The sequence below is a fragment of the Setaria italica genome, chromosome V (genome assembly GCF_000263155.2).
Source record: "Setaria italica strain Yugu1 chromosome V, Setaria_italica_v2.0, whole genome shotgun sequence".
NCBI classification, from domain to species: domain Eukaryota; kingdom Viridiplantae; phylum Streptophyta; class Magnoliopsida; order Poales; family Poaceae; genus Setaria; species Setaria italica.
The window spans coordinates 44,200,391-44,213,520 of record NC_028454.1 but is presented as its reverse complement, the minus strand read 5'-3'; the positions used below and the strand labels follow the sequence as shown (position 1 = coordinate 44,213,520).

Below are 13,130 nucleotides of genomic sequence, written 5' to 3'. Positions count from 1 at the left end.
AATAAATCAGGCATCTTCTTCCTCCTGCCCAAACTATTTCCTCCAGCTCAGGCTTCATCCATTCATGGCGGAATAGGGAAGGTGCTGCTGGATTTTTGACCATTTCATGAGAATTTCACTCATTCAAGTGTTCTAAAGGTTAGAAACTTTATCCTCCCTTGGTACATGGTTAGTATACTAAGTTTATACTTTAGAGCTAGAGTAACTTGTGATATTTAGAATAAGTTACAATGGAGAAAATTTTCATTTATATGCATGTGTTATTTAGAGCTCATATCTGTGATTTTTAGAATAAACTATAATTTTTTGGATGCTATGTTTCATATTAGTCAAATAAATTGATAAGAGATTAGAGGAACAATTTCATAGTTTATTCCTTTAAAAATATGAGCTAAATAAATTATGGGAAAAAAATATAATTTGTTTATATGTTAGTCATTTGCAAATATGAGCGAGATAAATTCTAGAGATGATAAGATGAAATAGAGGTACGTAATTAGTCATTTTTAGAATAAGTTACAATGGAGAAATTTATCATTTATATGTTATGTTTGAGCTAAATAAATTGTGGGGAAAAAATATAATTTGTTCATAGTTTAGTCATTATATGAGCTAAATAAATTGTGGTACATAGAGATAGCTACTGCTGCTGGAGGTAGTAGCGATGGTGGGGGCGATCGTCGTTCCTCTCGTGGCAAGAGGAAAACCATAGTTGACCCTCATGATAAGCCGAAGAAAATGAATTTCCGGTATATGTTGAATTTCCACATCTCGTGACACTTCCTTGAACGCAACAAATATTTCATAATTTCTTTTGCCATATATATAGTGTTTGAGACAGAATTCGGGGAATAATTTATGCGAATACTACGTATGTGAGTTCATCCATGGCTTTGTAGATCCCAAGTGTATAACCAACCACGAATCCAGAGCACGTATACAAATTTCTTAACAATAAATTAGTTCTATATAATAACCTTTGCCAATGACACAGATTAGACATGAAGGAAGCACTCCTCGAGATGGAAAAAATCAGGAAAATTCAAGAACAATTCAATGGATTTCTTCTGGACGAGATAGTAAATCCAACGGGGGAGTTCCATAATGATGGATCAAATCTGCATCACCGTCAGGGTTCGGTTCAGAATAGTTGATCCAAATGTTGAACTTCAAGTGTTGATGTAATGTAATATTATTCATAAATGTGAATGCAAAAGATATCTATATATATTTAATATTACATCAAATGTAATATTATAAATAAATACAAATTTATATATATTAGCGTATTAAAACTAGTATACATAAAGGAAACAAATATAAAATATTAATATAGAATAAAGAAATAGAAAAGGAAATAAGAAAAAAAAGGACCTTTAATAACCGTCGGTACTAAAGGACCCCTTTGTCGGTACTAAAGGCCCCCTTTAGTACGGTTGTGGTACTAAAACCCCCTTTAGTATGTATCGAAGTAGCAATAACGGCTGTACAACCGGTACTAAAAGGGGTTAGGAACAGGTGTGTTTTGATCTCTTAGATTCATTTCTAGGGTCTACTACAGGTATATTTTTAGGTTAAATAGCTGTCAAGTTCATAGAGATTCCCGTCACTTAAATTGTCCGTTCCAGTGAAAATATATACACACGGCGTGCGAGAAGTAACAAAAACAGAATCGTAAAAGTCGATTAGATTTAACCAGTTGGGATAAGAACGACGCAAGGCCGCAGCTCCGGAAGTTTCGGCTCGATCAAGCATCGATCAATCATCATTGTAATGATCCAGCGCAAGGGCTCTCAAAGCCGATAAGGATCGCAAGTTCGGAGCACGACGCGTCCCGATTGGGGAAGGAATTGAAGGTCGCGTCAGGCTCGAGTCACGCCGCGCAAGCCGCCACGTCACCTCGCGGTCACGGGCGGCCGCCGCTGCATCGCTTCTGATTTTGAAGGAGATTAGATTAGATTTCGAAGGAGAAGATTAGATTAGCTGGGGTACGATCGCATGATCCGAGCAGTCCGTGCTCCGGTGATCGGTCAACACGCCCCTTGATTGATCACTCCTCTCCTCCCCATCGCTGTTGCCATAAACCGCTCCACCTCCACGCTTCCTCCTCCTCGGAGAAAACAGGAGCCGGCGCTCCGTGCTTCTAGATACTCTTTCTGCGACCAGTTAAGTATCCCCACAAGTGGACGATGCGCTGGACGGGCACCCGGCCTTTCGTTAGGGTTTCTTGAATCCGCATGATCAGCTCCTTTCTTGATTGATGGTCCATGGTGATCGATAGACTTTTCCTCACGCCTGATGCCGTGTCACGGTCGCCGTCGTAATGTTTCCGCTGGGACGGCGACGGTCGTGAGTGGAGTGCTAGGCGAGGCAAGGCAAGGTCGGCGGCGAGGCCCATCCCGTCTCATGGATGCTGCCGCCACGTGCTCTCCCCCCCTGCCTTGTGGAGTGGTGGAAGCGTCCGGAGGTGTGTGCTTCCACCTGTTCCTCTGAATTTTCCCCATGCTCCGCTCAACTCCCCAGCCAACAGGATTAAATTGTGCGGTTGTGCCGTGATCGGCCGCCGTGGCAGCTCCTCGTCCGTCCGGTAGATCGATCCAGACGTGCGCCGCGTCGCACCTGTGGCGCGTCCGAATTCCAAGGCTGCAAAAGAAATGCATGATGGAATTCCGAAAGAGATGTATGATGCGTCAGAGCCTGACGGCTTCTGGGATAGGCAGCCACGCATCCGGAGTTTTCTTTCTGATGAATCCAGCATCGTCCGTTGCTTACGGTTTTCAGTCGTGGTTGAGCGGCAACGGCGGCCTCTGCCTGCGTTTTGTTAACTCCAAGGTCCAAGCCGGGCTAATCAATCCAGTTATCCGCAAGCCAGGGGCTCCTGAACTTGGCACTTGGTGTCGCCGGGATCCGCAAGTCAATGGCCGAAGCGGACGTGCCAACTAAAAAAAAAAAAAGCCTTTCGGCCTTCACCTAATGCGCTCTCTCTCTCTCTCTCTCTCTCTCTCTCTCTCTCTCTCTCTCTCTCTCTCTCTCTCTGTGAACAGGCAACACAGTTTGATGTGATTAAACAAAGAAAGAATGAGGGCTTCGTTATGCTCGCGTAACCGGGAAGGGAATCTGAGATTTTGTTGACGGATTCGCCGGGAAAGAACCGGCGCGGACGAAACGGACGAGGCGGCGGCCGGGCTCCGCTCATCATCATCGCGTCCGGCTTTCCGTCCTCGACCGTGGCATTGGCTCCGACATCCGCGATCGAATAAACTTCTTTCTTTTTGTTTCTGATGAGATGATGACGGCCGAATAAACTTTGCTGAACGCAACGGAACCGTGCGGCTTTGGGCGATGGGTAATGGATCGGGTTAGGTGAAACGTTCATCGGCACCGTACGTGGATGAGGAGACCGGACCAGGACATCGACTGGCCGATGCGCTCCATCAGCTCAGCTTCAGCAAGTGTCTGTCCATCAATCTAAATGCTGTTGCGTGGAGATTTTGTTGTTGCCAAGATTGCAGTGAGTTTTGGCCAAAGGGAATTTCAGCGGATGTCAACTGTTGCATTTGGACGAGTTTCTTTTGTTCTGTGATAAAAAAAAACAAATCTTCACTGAAATTGCTGAGAACAATCATTGACCAACATGGGCTGGGGTACTAGTAACTAGTGGTAGTGGCTGTGGTAAAGCGTGCTTGACAATTTGTGAAAGGACGACGCGAAAGGGCGATCGATCGATTGCGCCTTTAGGAGATGTGTTGGTTGCGCGATTGACCGGGGCGCGCTGGGCCAAAAGGCGCGGCACCGCTACCACTACCAGCAGTGCGCGCATGATGGCTGCTGCGAGCGCGTCGGCATGCCGGCCGGCGTGCGTAGCCGAGGCCGGGGCCGGCGCCGGCGGGGCCCGACGCCGCAAGACCATGAGGTGGTGCGGTGGTGTGCTCGGCCGGAGCAGGCACGCTACGAGTTGTGGACGGAGCAAGAGGCCGGCCAATCTGACGCACGAGGAGGGAAAAGGATGTCTGGGTGGGTAGTAGTATTAAACAGACTAATCACCAGCTTAGACTACGCTGTGTTCCTCGTTAACCCCTTTTTCCGGTTGGGTCCAAAAGATGTTCGGGAAAGAGGACGAGAGAAAAGTGCATCTAACGCTAGCAGAGTTGTCACCGTTTTCTCCGGCGGCAACCCTTTTTACCAGCACCACCACTATGCTTTGAACTCATCGTCCGGAAGGCCGGCCACCGGCCGCAAATTTGGAGCCATGTATCTCGTACTCGTTTCGTTTTTTTCTTCTTTCCCATCTGGTCATCCTAAAGTATATATTTCACACGCCTTTCTCCTTTTTGGAGGAAATGCTTTGGGGCGGCACGTAAGCCCATGTACTGAACTTGCCGGGCCCTCCAAGCATCATCTTAGTCTGGGCCGCCGCCATGTAGCATCATCATCGATGGGCTTCACCTACTCTGCAGGGCCCAGTGCGCTCGTTTTATCAGAGGCCAGCCAGCAGCCATGCTAAGTTACCCAAGCATACCTCGGGCCGGGCCGGGAAAAAAACCCATTTTTTCGGATCCAAAATCTCCGCCCAAGCCTGCCCATTAACTCAATGGGGCTCAATTTGGGTTGGGCTCAAACTCAGGTCGGGTTGCCCATCATTTTCTATTATAAATTTAATTCAATTTATTATTCGGACTGAGCTCAAGCCAGCCTTTTCTTTCGGGCTAAGAAAATCAGCGCCACGCCTGCCTTGAATGAGTGTCGGGCCAAGCTTAGCCTATTGAGCTCGGGCTAGGCCATCAGCCTCGGGTTGGACCGGCCCTATTTTGCTCACGTCTAAAAGTAGCGCCGCTGCGCTTGGGCGCGACTGCGCGGCGGATGGCGAACCGGAGAGTGAGAGGGAGAGGCTGCCTAACTTTGCCTTCCATTTCATTCGCCGTTGCCACAAGAATTCCACCATTTTTTATCTAGAATTTCCTCTAATGAAACTCGCCTCCTGTATTAGCACCCTGATGGATTGGCTGGTTGCCTACCCCACCCAAGGTGAAGTGCGTGCCAATAGCCGCAATGGGTAGCTTGGGTTATTTGGGAAAACTAAGAATAGATCCTTAATCCCTCTTTGTTTATCATTTGAATCACGGATTCCTTTTTCTTTATTCAATCAGTCTTACCTTCCTTATATGTATGATCTTCCAATCTGTGTACCTAGGATAGTTTTTTCCACTGCGATACAATAAAGCGACATCGTGTCTATTTTTCTTTGCTAAAGGGTCGTATTGTTGTAGAGAGCAACATAGGTGATCTACGGCGAAGTACGACTCGGTACAGCTAGTAGTACAACCTCAAAATCTCAAGCAGAGTGAGATGGACGTCCCTACGACGCGACCCTACGCTACACACCAAGGGGCAAGGGCCAGGAAGTGCCCGTCAGTCAGGCACTGATTCTGAGGCAGCCTCTGGGGAGACCGGGAGAGAGAGGGAGAGAGAGACCTCACTGACACCTGGGCTCCGCACCTCCGCCGATCGCCGGAGAAAGAAACGGTCAGTTTCATGCCTCGAACCTCCGACACTGGCCGCCGCGGGTCCCTGCGTCAGCCACTGCTGCCAGCCAGGTGTGATTGTGTGAATCAAGGGAACACCGGGAAATTACTGCTGCTGCATATATAGTAGTAGAAAGCAGGCTATGGATATTGGATAGTGAAACATTTCCATTGTTCTCTCTCTAGGGAAACGAGACCAAAGGAGCAGATGCCGCAAGGCTTTCCTGGTTTCTTCTCCACCCTGCTGTTCCGTCAGATTCGATTTTGCGCCCCTGTGGAATACTGAGATGTGCGCATGTCTGAAACTCTGAATGAGATAGCTTGGGAGTGATCGGGGCACGCTCTCTTGTTGTGTGATTGTGTTCCTGTGTTCTCCATTCTGGTGGTAACTAAACACGGCAGCGAGCATGGTGGAGCTGATCGGAGGAGGAGCCTTGAAGAAAGAGCCGGAAGAGGCCGTGGTCGAAATAGACAGCGAAGAGGAGGAAGCCGGGAAGGTGGTGAAGAGGCGGAGGAGGAGGAAGAAGAAGGCCTGCGATCCGCACCAGAAGCGGGCATGCGTGGACTGCACGAAGAGGTGTGCCCGGATCCATGGTCGTGCTGCTTCGTCCTCCCCGTCGCCGTCTTCCAGCAAGGCGCGGCCGCTCCCGGCGGTGCCGTCCTTCTTCAAGGTCATGATGGGCTACTTCTCCGACGACATGGTATGAGTTTTTTTTTGTCAAGTTATATTGATCTCTCAGCATGTCTGAACGATCTTTGAACTTTTGAAGAAATCTTGGGCATACCTGACAACAGAACTTATCATGATTTATATTTTTTTTGCAACGAAAGAAATTTTTATTTTATTTTTGAAACGAAATGATTTAGATTTACACATGCAGGATATACCACCCCCATTTGCCAGGACAATCTTGGACCTTGCAGGCTCCAACATTTATCTCGAAGACGCATTCGGCTTCCGCTGGCGCGTGCGGCTGTGCTTGAGCGACGGCGTCTTGTCGTTCGGGCATGGATGGAAGAACTTCGTGCTGGACCATGCCGTCAGCTGCGGCGAGTTCCTGGTGTTCAGGCAGATCGCCAGGTCGGTCTTCACCGTGCAGATGTTTGCCCCGTCGGCTGTTGAAAGGCTGTTCCTCTGCGAGAGGAACAAAAGGCAGAGCCGGAAGAGGAAGCCCAGGCAGAAAGCAAGCTCTCCCAGTATCCAAACGGTGAAGACAAGCAAGAATAGTGTGGAGAACCGCAAGAAGAAACAACGTACTGATCACCACAGTGACCTGGGCCCCAAAGACTGTCAGATGCCAGATCACGTTTGCCTTGACGATTCTGATGTTCCCAATTCTGCATCTGAACCAAAATGTTCAGAAACATCAGGGGGATTGCCAGAGGTAGGAGTTGCAGAACCACAAGAAGATTCTGAGGCCCCTACAAGACACGAGCGTGAAGGTCAGGAGGTGTTAGATGGAGAGGCAGAAATAGCAGACGACTGCACGATCTTTGAAGAAAAAGAAAGCGAATGCAATGCCAGAGTTACAGAGCACCTGGTTTCTGATGCTACTGAAATTGAGCTGGGCGAGGGCTTGAATCTGCCGACGAATGCTGATGTTATTGGACCTCTGGCTATGATGGATCTTAATGAAGAGAATATAGACGATATATTTTTGTCAGCTGACATATATGAATTTGGAACTGATGTGTGTAATCCAGAAGCATTTTCTGTTGATCTGAATATGGAAGGGCCTATCACTACTGCCCAAACTTCAGGTTTCAGTTGTCTTGAGGATGCTTCACAGAATCACCATTCTTCCATGGGTGTTGGTCAGAGTTATGTGATGCCAGCAGAAACATTATCATGTAGCGAAAATAAAGAGATGACCGATGCGCTAGAAACAGGATCAGGATATGCTTGTGTTGCAGTTCATGACATTGATATCAACGAGTTGCCTGCTACTGAGCCATCACCATTTGCAGAAAACTCTTCTCCTCCAGCTGATATAGAGGTGCATTCCGGTGAATTTGCATTAAGCGGTTGTAACCAAGGTGAACAAAACGAAGGTTAGTATTTTCCAATCTTTTGTTCTAAACTGGCACGTTATTTTCCTTTGGTGTTTGAATGCTTTTCTATTTGGACTTACCGAGCAACAACAATGCTTAAGGATTTGTTCGTGCACAAACTTCAGTGAAGAAAGATAAACAGCAAGATGGTCAAGGTGATAGGCAAGCTAGCACAGGGCAGAATACTGCTGAAGTCATATCAAGTGGCATAATGCTTCATGAACATCCTCATCTCAGTCAAAATCTTCATCAAACTGGTATTCAGGAACACCTTGATGCATGTTAAGTTTAACAATTACATCACATACAATTTGTTTCGTGACTTTTGATCCAATGCATATAAGATAAATCTGAAGGCCTGCAAAGTGAAATCTTCGAATCAGGTGGCGTTCTTGCACTTGCTGCTGCTTGCAGCAAGTTCTGCATCGCCGTGCCTGCGCCTGGTCAAACATGGCTTGTGAGTCGCCCTGACCATTTCTTTGACTGATCTGAGCTTACCATTCGGCACTACAATTCTGAATTCTGAAATATCTTTGTACAGGAGCTTCCCAATCGACTACCGGTTATACCAAGAACGAAGAAACAGGGAAGGAAGGTTGTGATACTCAAGGACCCATGCATGAGACTCTGGCCCGTGCTGTACCAATGCACCCCAAGGTTCAGTGGCTTCATCACTGGCTGGGTTGACATCTGCAGGGAGAACAACCTGCAGGAAGGAGACACCTGCGAGTTCGAGCTCAGCGGTAACTCTGAACTGTCATTCCAAGTGGTGCTGCGCAGTTTGCAGTAACCATTTTTACCCATGAAGTTGATCGTGTCTGCCATATTCCATGCCCAGGAAAGCATTCCAGTAGTTTTCTTGTGATCTTGACCGATCTGTTCCTTCATCGTGTAAGAAGAGACCACGTCAACTTCTGTCAATATGAAAATTCTGCTACTTTCTAGTTGACATTTCCCATGTTCAGCTAAGATCTGTATGATTCCTACATGATATGGAACCAGTGTTGCCACCAATGACTGATATAACTAATTGGCAAAACTGGTAACAGAAAGGATTCTCTAGGCTTATTGATGTTTGCTACAATCTGAAGTTGTTCTTATATACATGCATAAAAACCCTAGGGCCCCGTTTGGATGTCGGTATTCGATCTCGGAATTGAGAATTGGAATTGGATCTCACGAATATCATTGTTTGGATGTCCCTGGAATTGAGAATTGGTATTGGGAGCCAATACCGTGGAATTCAACGGGAGCTAAAACAACGCTCCCTCAAAACCGAGTCTTCCCCCTCGATATTGAGATGAATCGGCCTTCGTCAAAACAGCCCGTACTCGAGGCCCCCTCTGCCTCCTCGTCTTCCTCGCGGCCGGCGCCCCTCCTCATCTTCCTCGCGACCGGGCGCCCCTCCTCCTCTTCCTCGCGGCCGCCGCCTTCTTCCTCGCGGCCGGCCGCTCGCCTCCCCTCTGACCTCCGCTCCCTTTTTCCCATCCTCCGCCGCTCCCTTCTCCCCCTCTGCCATCGCGCCGCTCTCCTCCCCTCCCTCGCGGAGCTGCGCGCCGCTCCCTTCTTCCCCTCCGCCGCCGCTCCGCTCTCCTCCCGTCCCTCGCCAAGTTGCACGCCGCTCTCCTCCTCCCCTCCGCCGCCGCGCCGTTCTGCTCCCCAGCCAAGCCGCACACCGTTCTACCCCCTCCGCCGCGCCATCTGCTCCACCGTGGCCTCCCTCCAGTCCAGCCCCAAGCTCCACCTCTCGACCTCTGTGCGGGCGGAAGAAGATGAGATGAGAAGTGCACGAGGATGAGGAGTGAATTTCTAATTTGATGTTAAGGACATCCAAACACGAATTGGTATTCGTTTTCGGTTGAATTCCATCTGCCAATTTCATTTACATCCAAACAGTTGCTTTGGTATTGGATCCATTTCAATGCCTAGGCTAATTTGGTATTGTTCCTAATTCAATACCAAGCCCTCCAATATCTATATCCAAAGGAAGCCTAGGATTTCCTGCTATCCACGGATTCTCCTTCGAACAATTCCGACAGTGATTCGGCCACATCATCCGTGGTGTACCTGACGGATGTTCCAAGATTGGGGTGCTTCTGCAGAAACGCGCTGTAAGCCGGAACCACCATCTCCGACACGGCGTTCCGCAGTGCCGCACGGAGCGCCGGGTCCGGGACTTCCCGGCACGCCTCGCTGTCGCGCGCTCTGGTAAACGCGGCGTCGAACTCCGCCAGAACTTTCGCCGGCTTGCCCCTGCCGCACACGGGCGTCTCCAGGAGAGCGATGGCCGTGCCCCAGCACGACTCGGCGTAGCTCGCTACGTGCCGCGCGAGCCGGCCCCGGCGCCGCGCCGCCCACGCGTCCCCGAGAAGCGACGCCACGTCGCCGGCGTCCGCGGCGCGGCTCAGTATGAAGCCGATGTTGTTCGCCAGGAACAGGTGCCGCGAGCCTCCCGCGTTGGCGCAGGCGAGAGCGAGCTTCCCCTGGAGGTTCCGCTCCAGGCACGCGATCAGCTCCGCGACGAAGCCGGCGGCGAGGGAGCCGGCGACGGCAGGGGTGCCGCGTCCGTCGCCGTCCGCGAGGATCAGGTCGAGCGTGGTGCGGTGCCGCGCCAGCAGCTCGACGCAGGCCATGGTGTCGCGCGCCAGCGGGTGGACGCCGCCCGGCGCGCTCGGCTTGCGCGGGCAGTCGCCTTGGATCTTGGCCATGACGCCGCTGACCATGACCTTCATCGCGTCGCCCAGTTTGGTGAGAATTTCCTGCGTCCGCTCAGAGACGAGCTCCTTGCGCGCCCCGCTGAACAGGAGCAGGAGGCTGGGAGCGGCGTCGCTGAGAGCCTCGTACATGCCGAGCATGTACACGAGCTTCTCGTGCGACATGATGGTGGTGAACCCGTCGGCGAACTCGAGCAGGATCAGGGTGCGGTTCTCTGCGATGGCCAGCAAGTATTCGTCCCTGAAACTGTCGAAGGCGCCTGGGGTCTGCGCGTGCAGCTGCCTTCGCATGGCGACGATGGCCTTGCCGATGATCTTTGTCACCGTGGTCCATCGCTTGATCACAGCCTCCGTCGTCCGCTGCGAGCATTCAACACGAATAATCGACAAGAACCTGAAGGTCCAAGATGGTGTGATCCATCAGTCGGGCAAGCATGGCCAATCAAAATGCAAATCCATTTACCAGAAGAAACCGGAAGAACTACCTGTCTAGCACATCGCATGGAGCGTTTGCGAACGCCCGGAAGAGCTCCTTGGTGCAGCCGGCACGGACCATCCGAAGCGCGATCTCGTGGAGGACGGAGACGCCCGCGGGGCGGACAAGGTCGAGCTCATCCCAGACCTCGGATTCCAACAGAGCTGCGACCTTGTCAGGCACGCCCGAGCTGGCCCTCGACCGGGTCCCGTCGGACGCGTCGACCTCCCCGCCGGAGCTTGCCGAGCTGGTCCTGTCGCCGGAGCTGGGGAAGACCAGCAGCGACACGCCGCTGGAGGCCAGGGAGAGCCTGTCGACGGCGGTGCGCAGCGGGGAGGCGTCCCAGACCCTGACGCGCTGGAACTCCTCGACCATGCGCGACGCGGCGGCGCCGACGGCGCTGTCCAGGCGGCGGCGCGCGGGCGAGGCCGCGGGGTGGAGAGGGAAGGGGTCCTCCTCGGCCAGGAGCAGCACGTCGTCGACCGCGGCGAGGAGACCCCTGTTGGTGTAGCTCGCGTCCGCGTCCCAGACGCCGGTGTCGGCGCCGGGGGAGCGTGCCCACTGGAGCAGGGCGTGCTCCGCGACGGCGAGCCGCTCCTCCGCGTGCGTCGTCCTCGGCGCGACCGCGAGGCCGAAAGCTGGCCTCCCGACGGCGGCGCCCATGCTGGACGTAGCTTGAGTGGGGCGGGGCGAGGCGGTGGCGCTGGCTCAACCTCTCAAGCGAGACGTCCCGAGGTCATGAGACGGGCGGGATTGCTGGTCGGAGACGAAGAATCTTGGAGGGCTTCACGCGCAATCGCTGTGTCCGTGTGTGTTGAGGTCGACTGCACGCGGCGGAGGCGAGTTCTTTAGCTCCGTCTATCTTGACTCCCCGTTGACGCGGGGCGTAACTAGCACAGTTTGTCAACTCCCCACTTGTTTGTGCAGCCTCCGGGCGCCGTGTTTCGGCTGACTGAAATGGAAATTTCCTGAACCAGATACATGGAATAAACAGAACCCGGGCCGGCAGCCTGCACGCCGTCGCCGGGTCGCCGGCAATCGGCAACCCTGCTTCATTGGTCTATGTGTCTGGTGAAGCGCTGCCAAATCGGTCACCGTCGCTGCGCCGTGCCCATGTGCCGCAGCGAGGAGGCGAAATCGGATCCGTGCTCATTTGATGCCACGCTCTGTTTTACACTTTCCCATGCGAGTGAAGCGTGTTCACAAACGAAGCGGTGGACACTAGCGTCAGCGGGGAGTCAAGATGGAGAAACGTTGACTATACAAAAACATTTCGGACGTCCTAGCACCCGGACGTCCAATAATTTCTTTTACTGGACGTTCCGTCGCAATATTGAACAATAACTATCGAAACATAAAAACCATTTCGTGCAACATTCAAAACAGACACATTGCAACACATAAAAAACATCTCTTACAGCATTGCAACAACGAAAGAATAAGAGACCGAAACAAAGAAAACAACTATATGCAACATCATGAATGCAACACCCGATTGTTGGCAAGTCGGACTGTTGCAAAATAGATGAAACATCAAAAGCCACTGTTGCAACATCCCATAACAACTAATGCAACACCAGGAGGTACCTATTGCAACATGGAGCCGTTAGTAGGCGCGAGCTTCTGCTGCTCCGGTTCGCTACGACGTCGAGCATCATGCGGAGGAGACGGAGCCTGCTCAGATCCATAATGACCAGCCTGCTCGTCGTCGGCCGAAGGAGAGGAGATGCTATCGGATCTGGGGAGGGCGCTGTCGGCCGGGGTAGGGGAGGGTCAGGGGCTTGCTTGGATCTCACCGGGATCAGGAAGAGGGCCATCGGATCCGCGGGCGTTGGGCGCTCCCGGTGGGTGAGGACGCCGGAGTGGGGGAGGGGCGCCGCCGGGGTGGGCGAGGAGGATGCCGGGGTGAGGGACGAGGCCGCTGGGGGTGGGGGAGTGCACCCACCTAGGCATCCACCTCAGCCTCTATCTGCAGCACGGGATCGATGCAGGGATGAGAAGGAAGGCTGCAGCGGTGGTGAGGAGCGCAGAGGATAAAGAGCAGAAGGAGCAGAGGATAAGGTATGCCTGTCGGTGGAAACCAACGTGTGGACGAGAATGAGGTGGGCCTGGCGGAGCGTTCGGACGCCCGTAGCCTAGCATTACTGAAAACATTTTAAGGGACGTTTGGTTCCCTTTGCTTATTTTTAGCACGTGTCACATCGAATGTTTAGATACTAATTAGGAGTATTAAACGTAGACTATTTACAAAATTCATTATATAGATGGAGGCTAAACGGCGAGACGAATCTATTAAGACGGGTAGAAATGGATGTGTATACCTGGCGGCATTACGGGGCGCGGGCGTCTTGACCCGCAAAGTTTGAT

At 51.8% G+C, this 13,130-nt stretch overlaps 2 protein-coding genes across 3 annotated transcripts; one reads left to right on the top strand and one right to left on the bottom strand.

The window, feature by feature from the left end:
• Nucleotides 1-5,692: 5,692 nt before the first annotated feature.
• LOC101776389 (B3 domain-containing protein Os01g0905400) lies at nucleotides 5,693-8,588 on the top strand. 2 transcript variants are annotated; one of them, XM_022827159.1, is made up of 5 exons: nucleotides 5,693-6,223; nucleotides 6,404-7,574; nucleotides 7,700-7,831; nucleotides 7,919-8,031; nucleotides 8,116-8,588. In XM_022827159.1, exons 1-5 carry the CDS (start codon nucleotides 5,930-5,932, stop codon nucleotides 8,362-8,364), a joined length of 1,959 nt encoding a protein of 652 aa, XP_022682894.1. In that variant the 5' UTR covers nucleotides 5,693-5,929; the 3' UTR covers nucleotides 8,365-8,588. The 2 variants fall into 2 exon arrangements, with proteins under 2 accessions (XP_022682894.1, XP_004972298.1); XM_004972241.2 differs by having other exon boundaries at nucleotides 7,676-7,831.
• A 783-nt stretch (nucleotides 8,589-9,371) lies between these two features.
• LOC101755711 (exocyst complex component EXO70A1) lies at nucleotides 9,372-11,960 on the bottom strand. The gene is made up of 2 exons (XM_004970907.4): nucleotides 10,774-11,960; nucleotides 9,372-10,682 (listed from the first exon to the last, which is right to left on the bottom strand). Exons 1-2 carry the CDS (start codon nucleotides 11,424-11,426, stop codon nucleotides 9,566-9,568), a joined length of 1,770 nt encoding a protein of 589 aa, XP_004970964.1. The 5' UTR covers nucleotides 11,427-11,960; the 3' UTR covers nucleotides 9,372-9,565.
• Between the last annotated feature and the right edge of the window lie 1,170 nt (nucleotides 11,961-13,130).

Excerpts from the sequence above, each read along its gene's own strand:
- LOC101755711 (XM_004970907.4), bottom strand. The coding sequence starts at position 11,426 with ATGGGCGCCGCCGTCGGGAGGCCAGCTTTCGGCCTCGCGGTCGCGCCG. Across the intron at positions 10,683-10,773 it reads CCATGCGATGTGCTAGACAG|GTTCTTGTCGATTATTCGTG; the intron begins GTAGTTCTTCCG and ends TTGGACCTTCAG.
- LOC101776389 (XM_004972241.2), top strand. The coding sequence starts at position 5,930 with ATGGTGGAGCTGATCGGAGGAGGAGCCTTGAAGAAAGAGCCGGAAGAG. Across the intron at positions 6,224-6,403 it reads GCTACTTCTCCGACGACATG|GATATACCACCCCCATTTGC; the intron begins GTATGAGTTTTT and ends TTACACATGCAG. Across the intron at positions 8,032-8,115 it reads CGCCTGGTCAAACATGGCTT|GAGCTTCCCAATCGACTACC; the intron begins GTGAGTCGCCCT and ends ATCTTTGTACAG.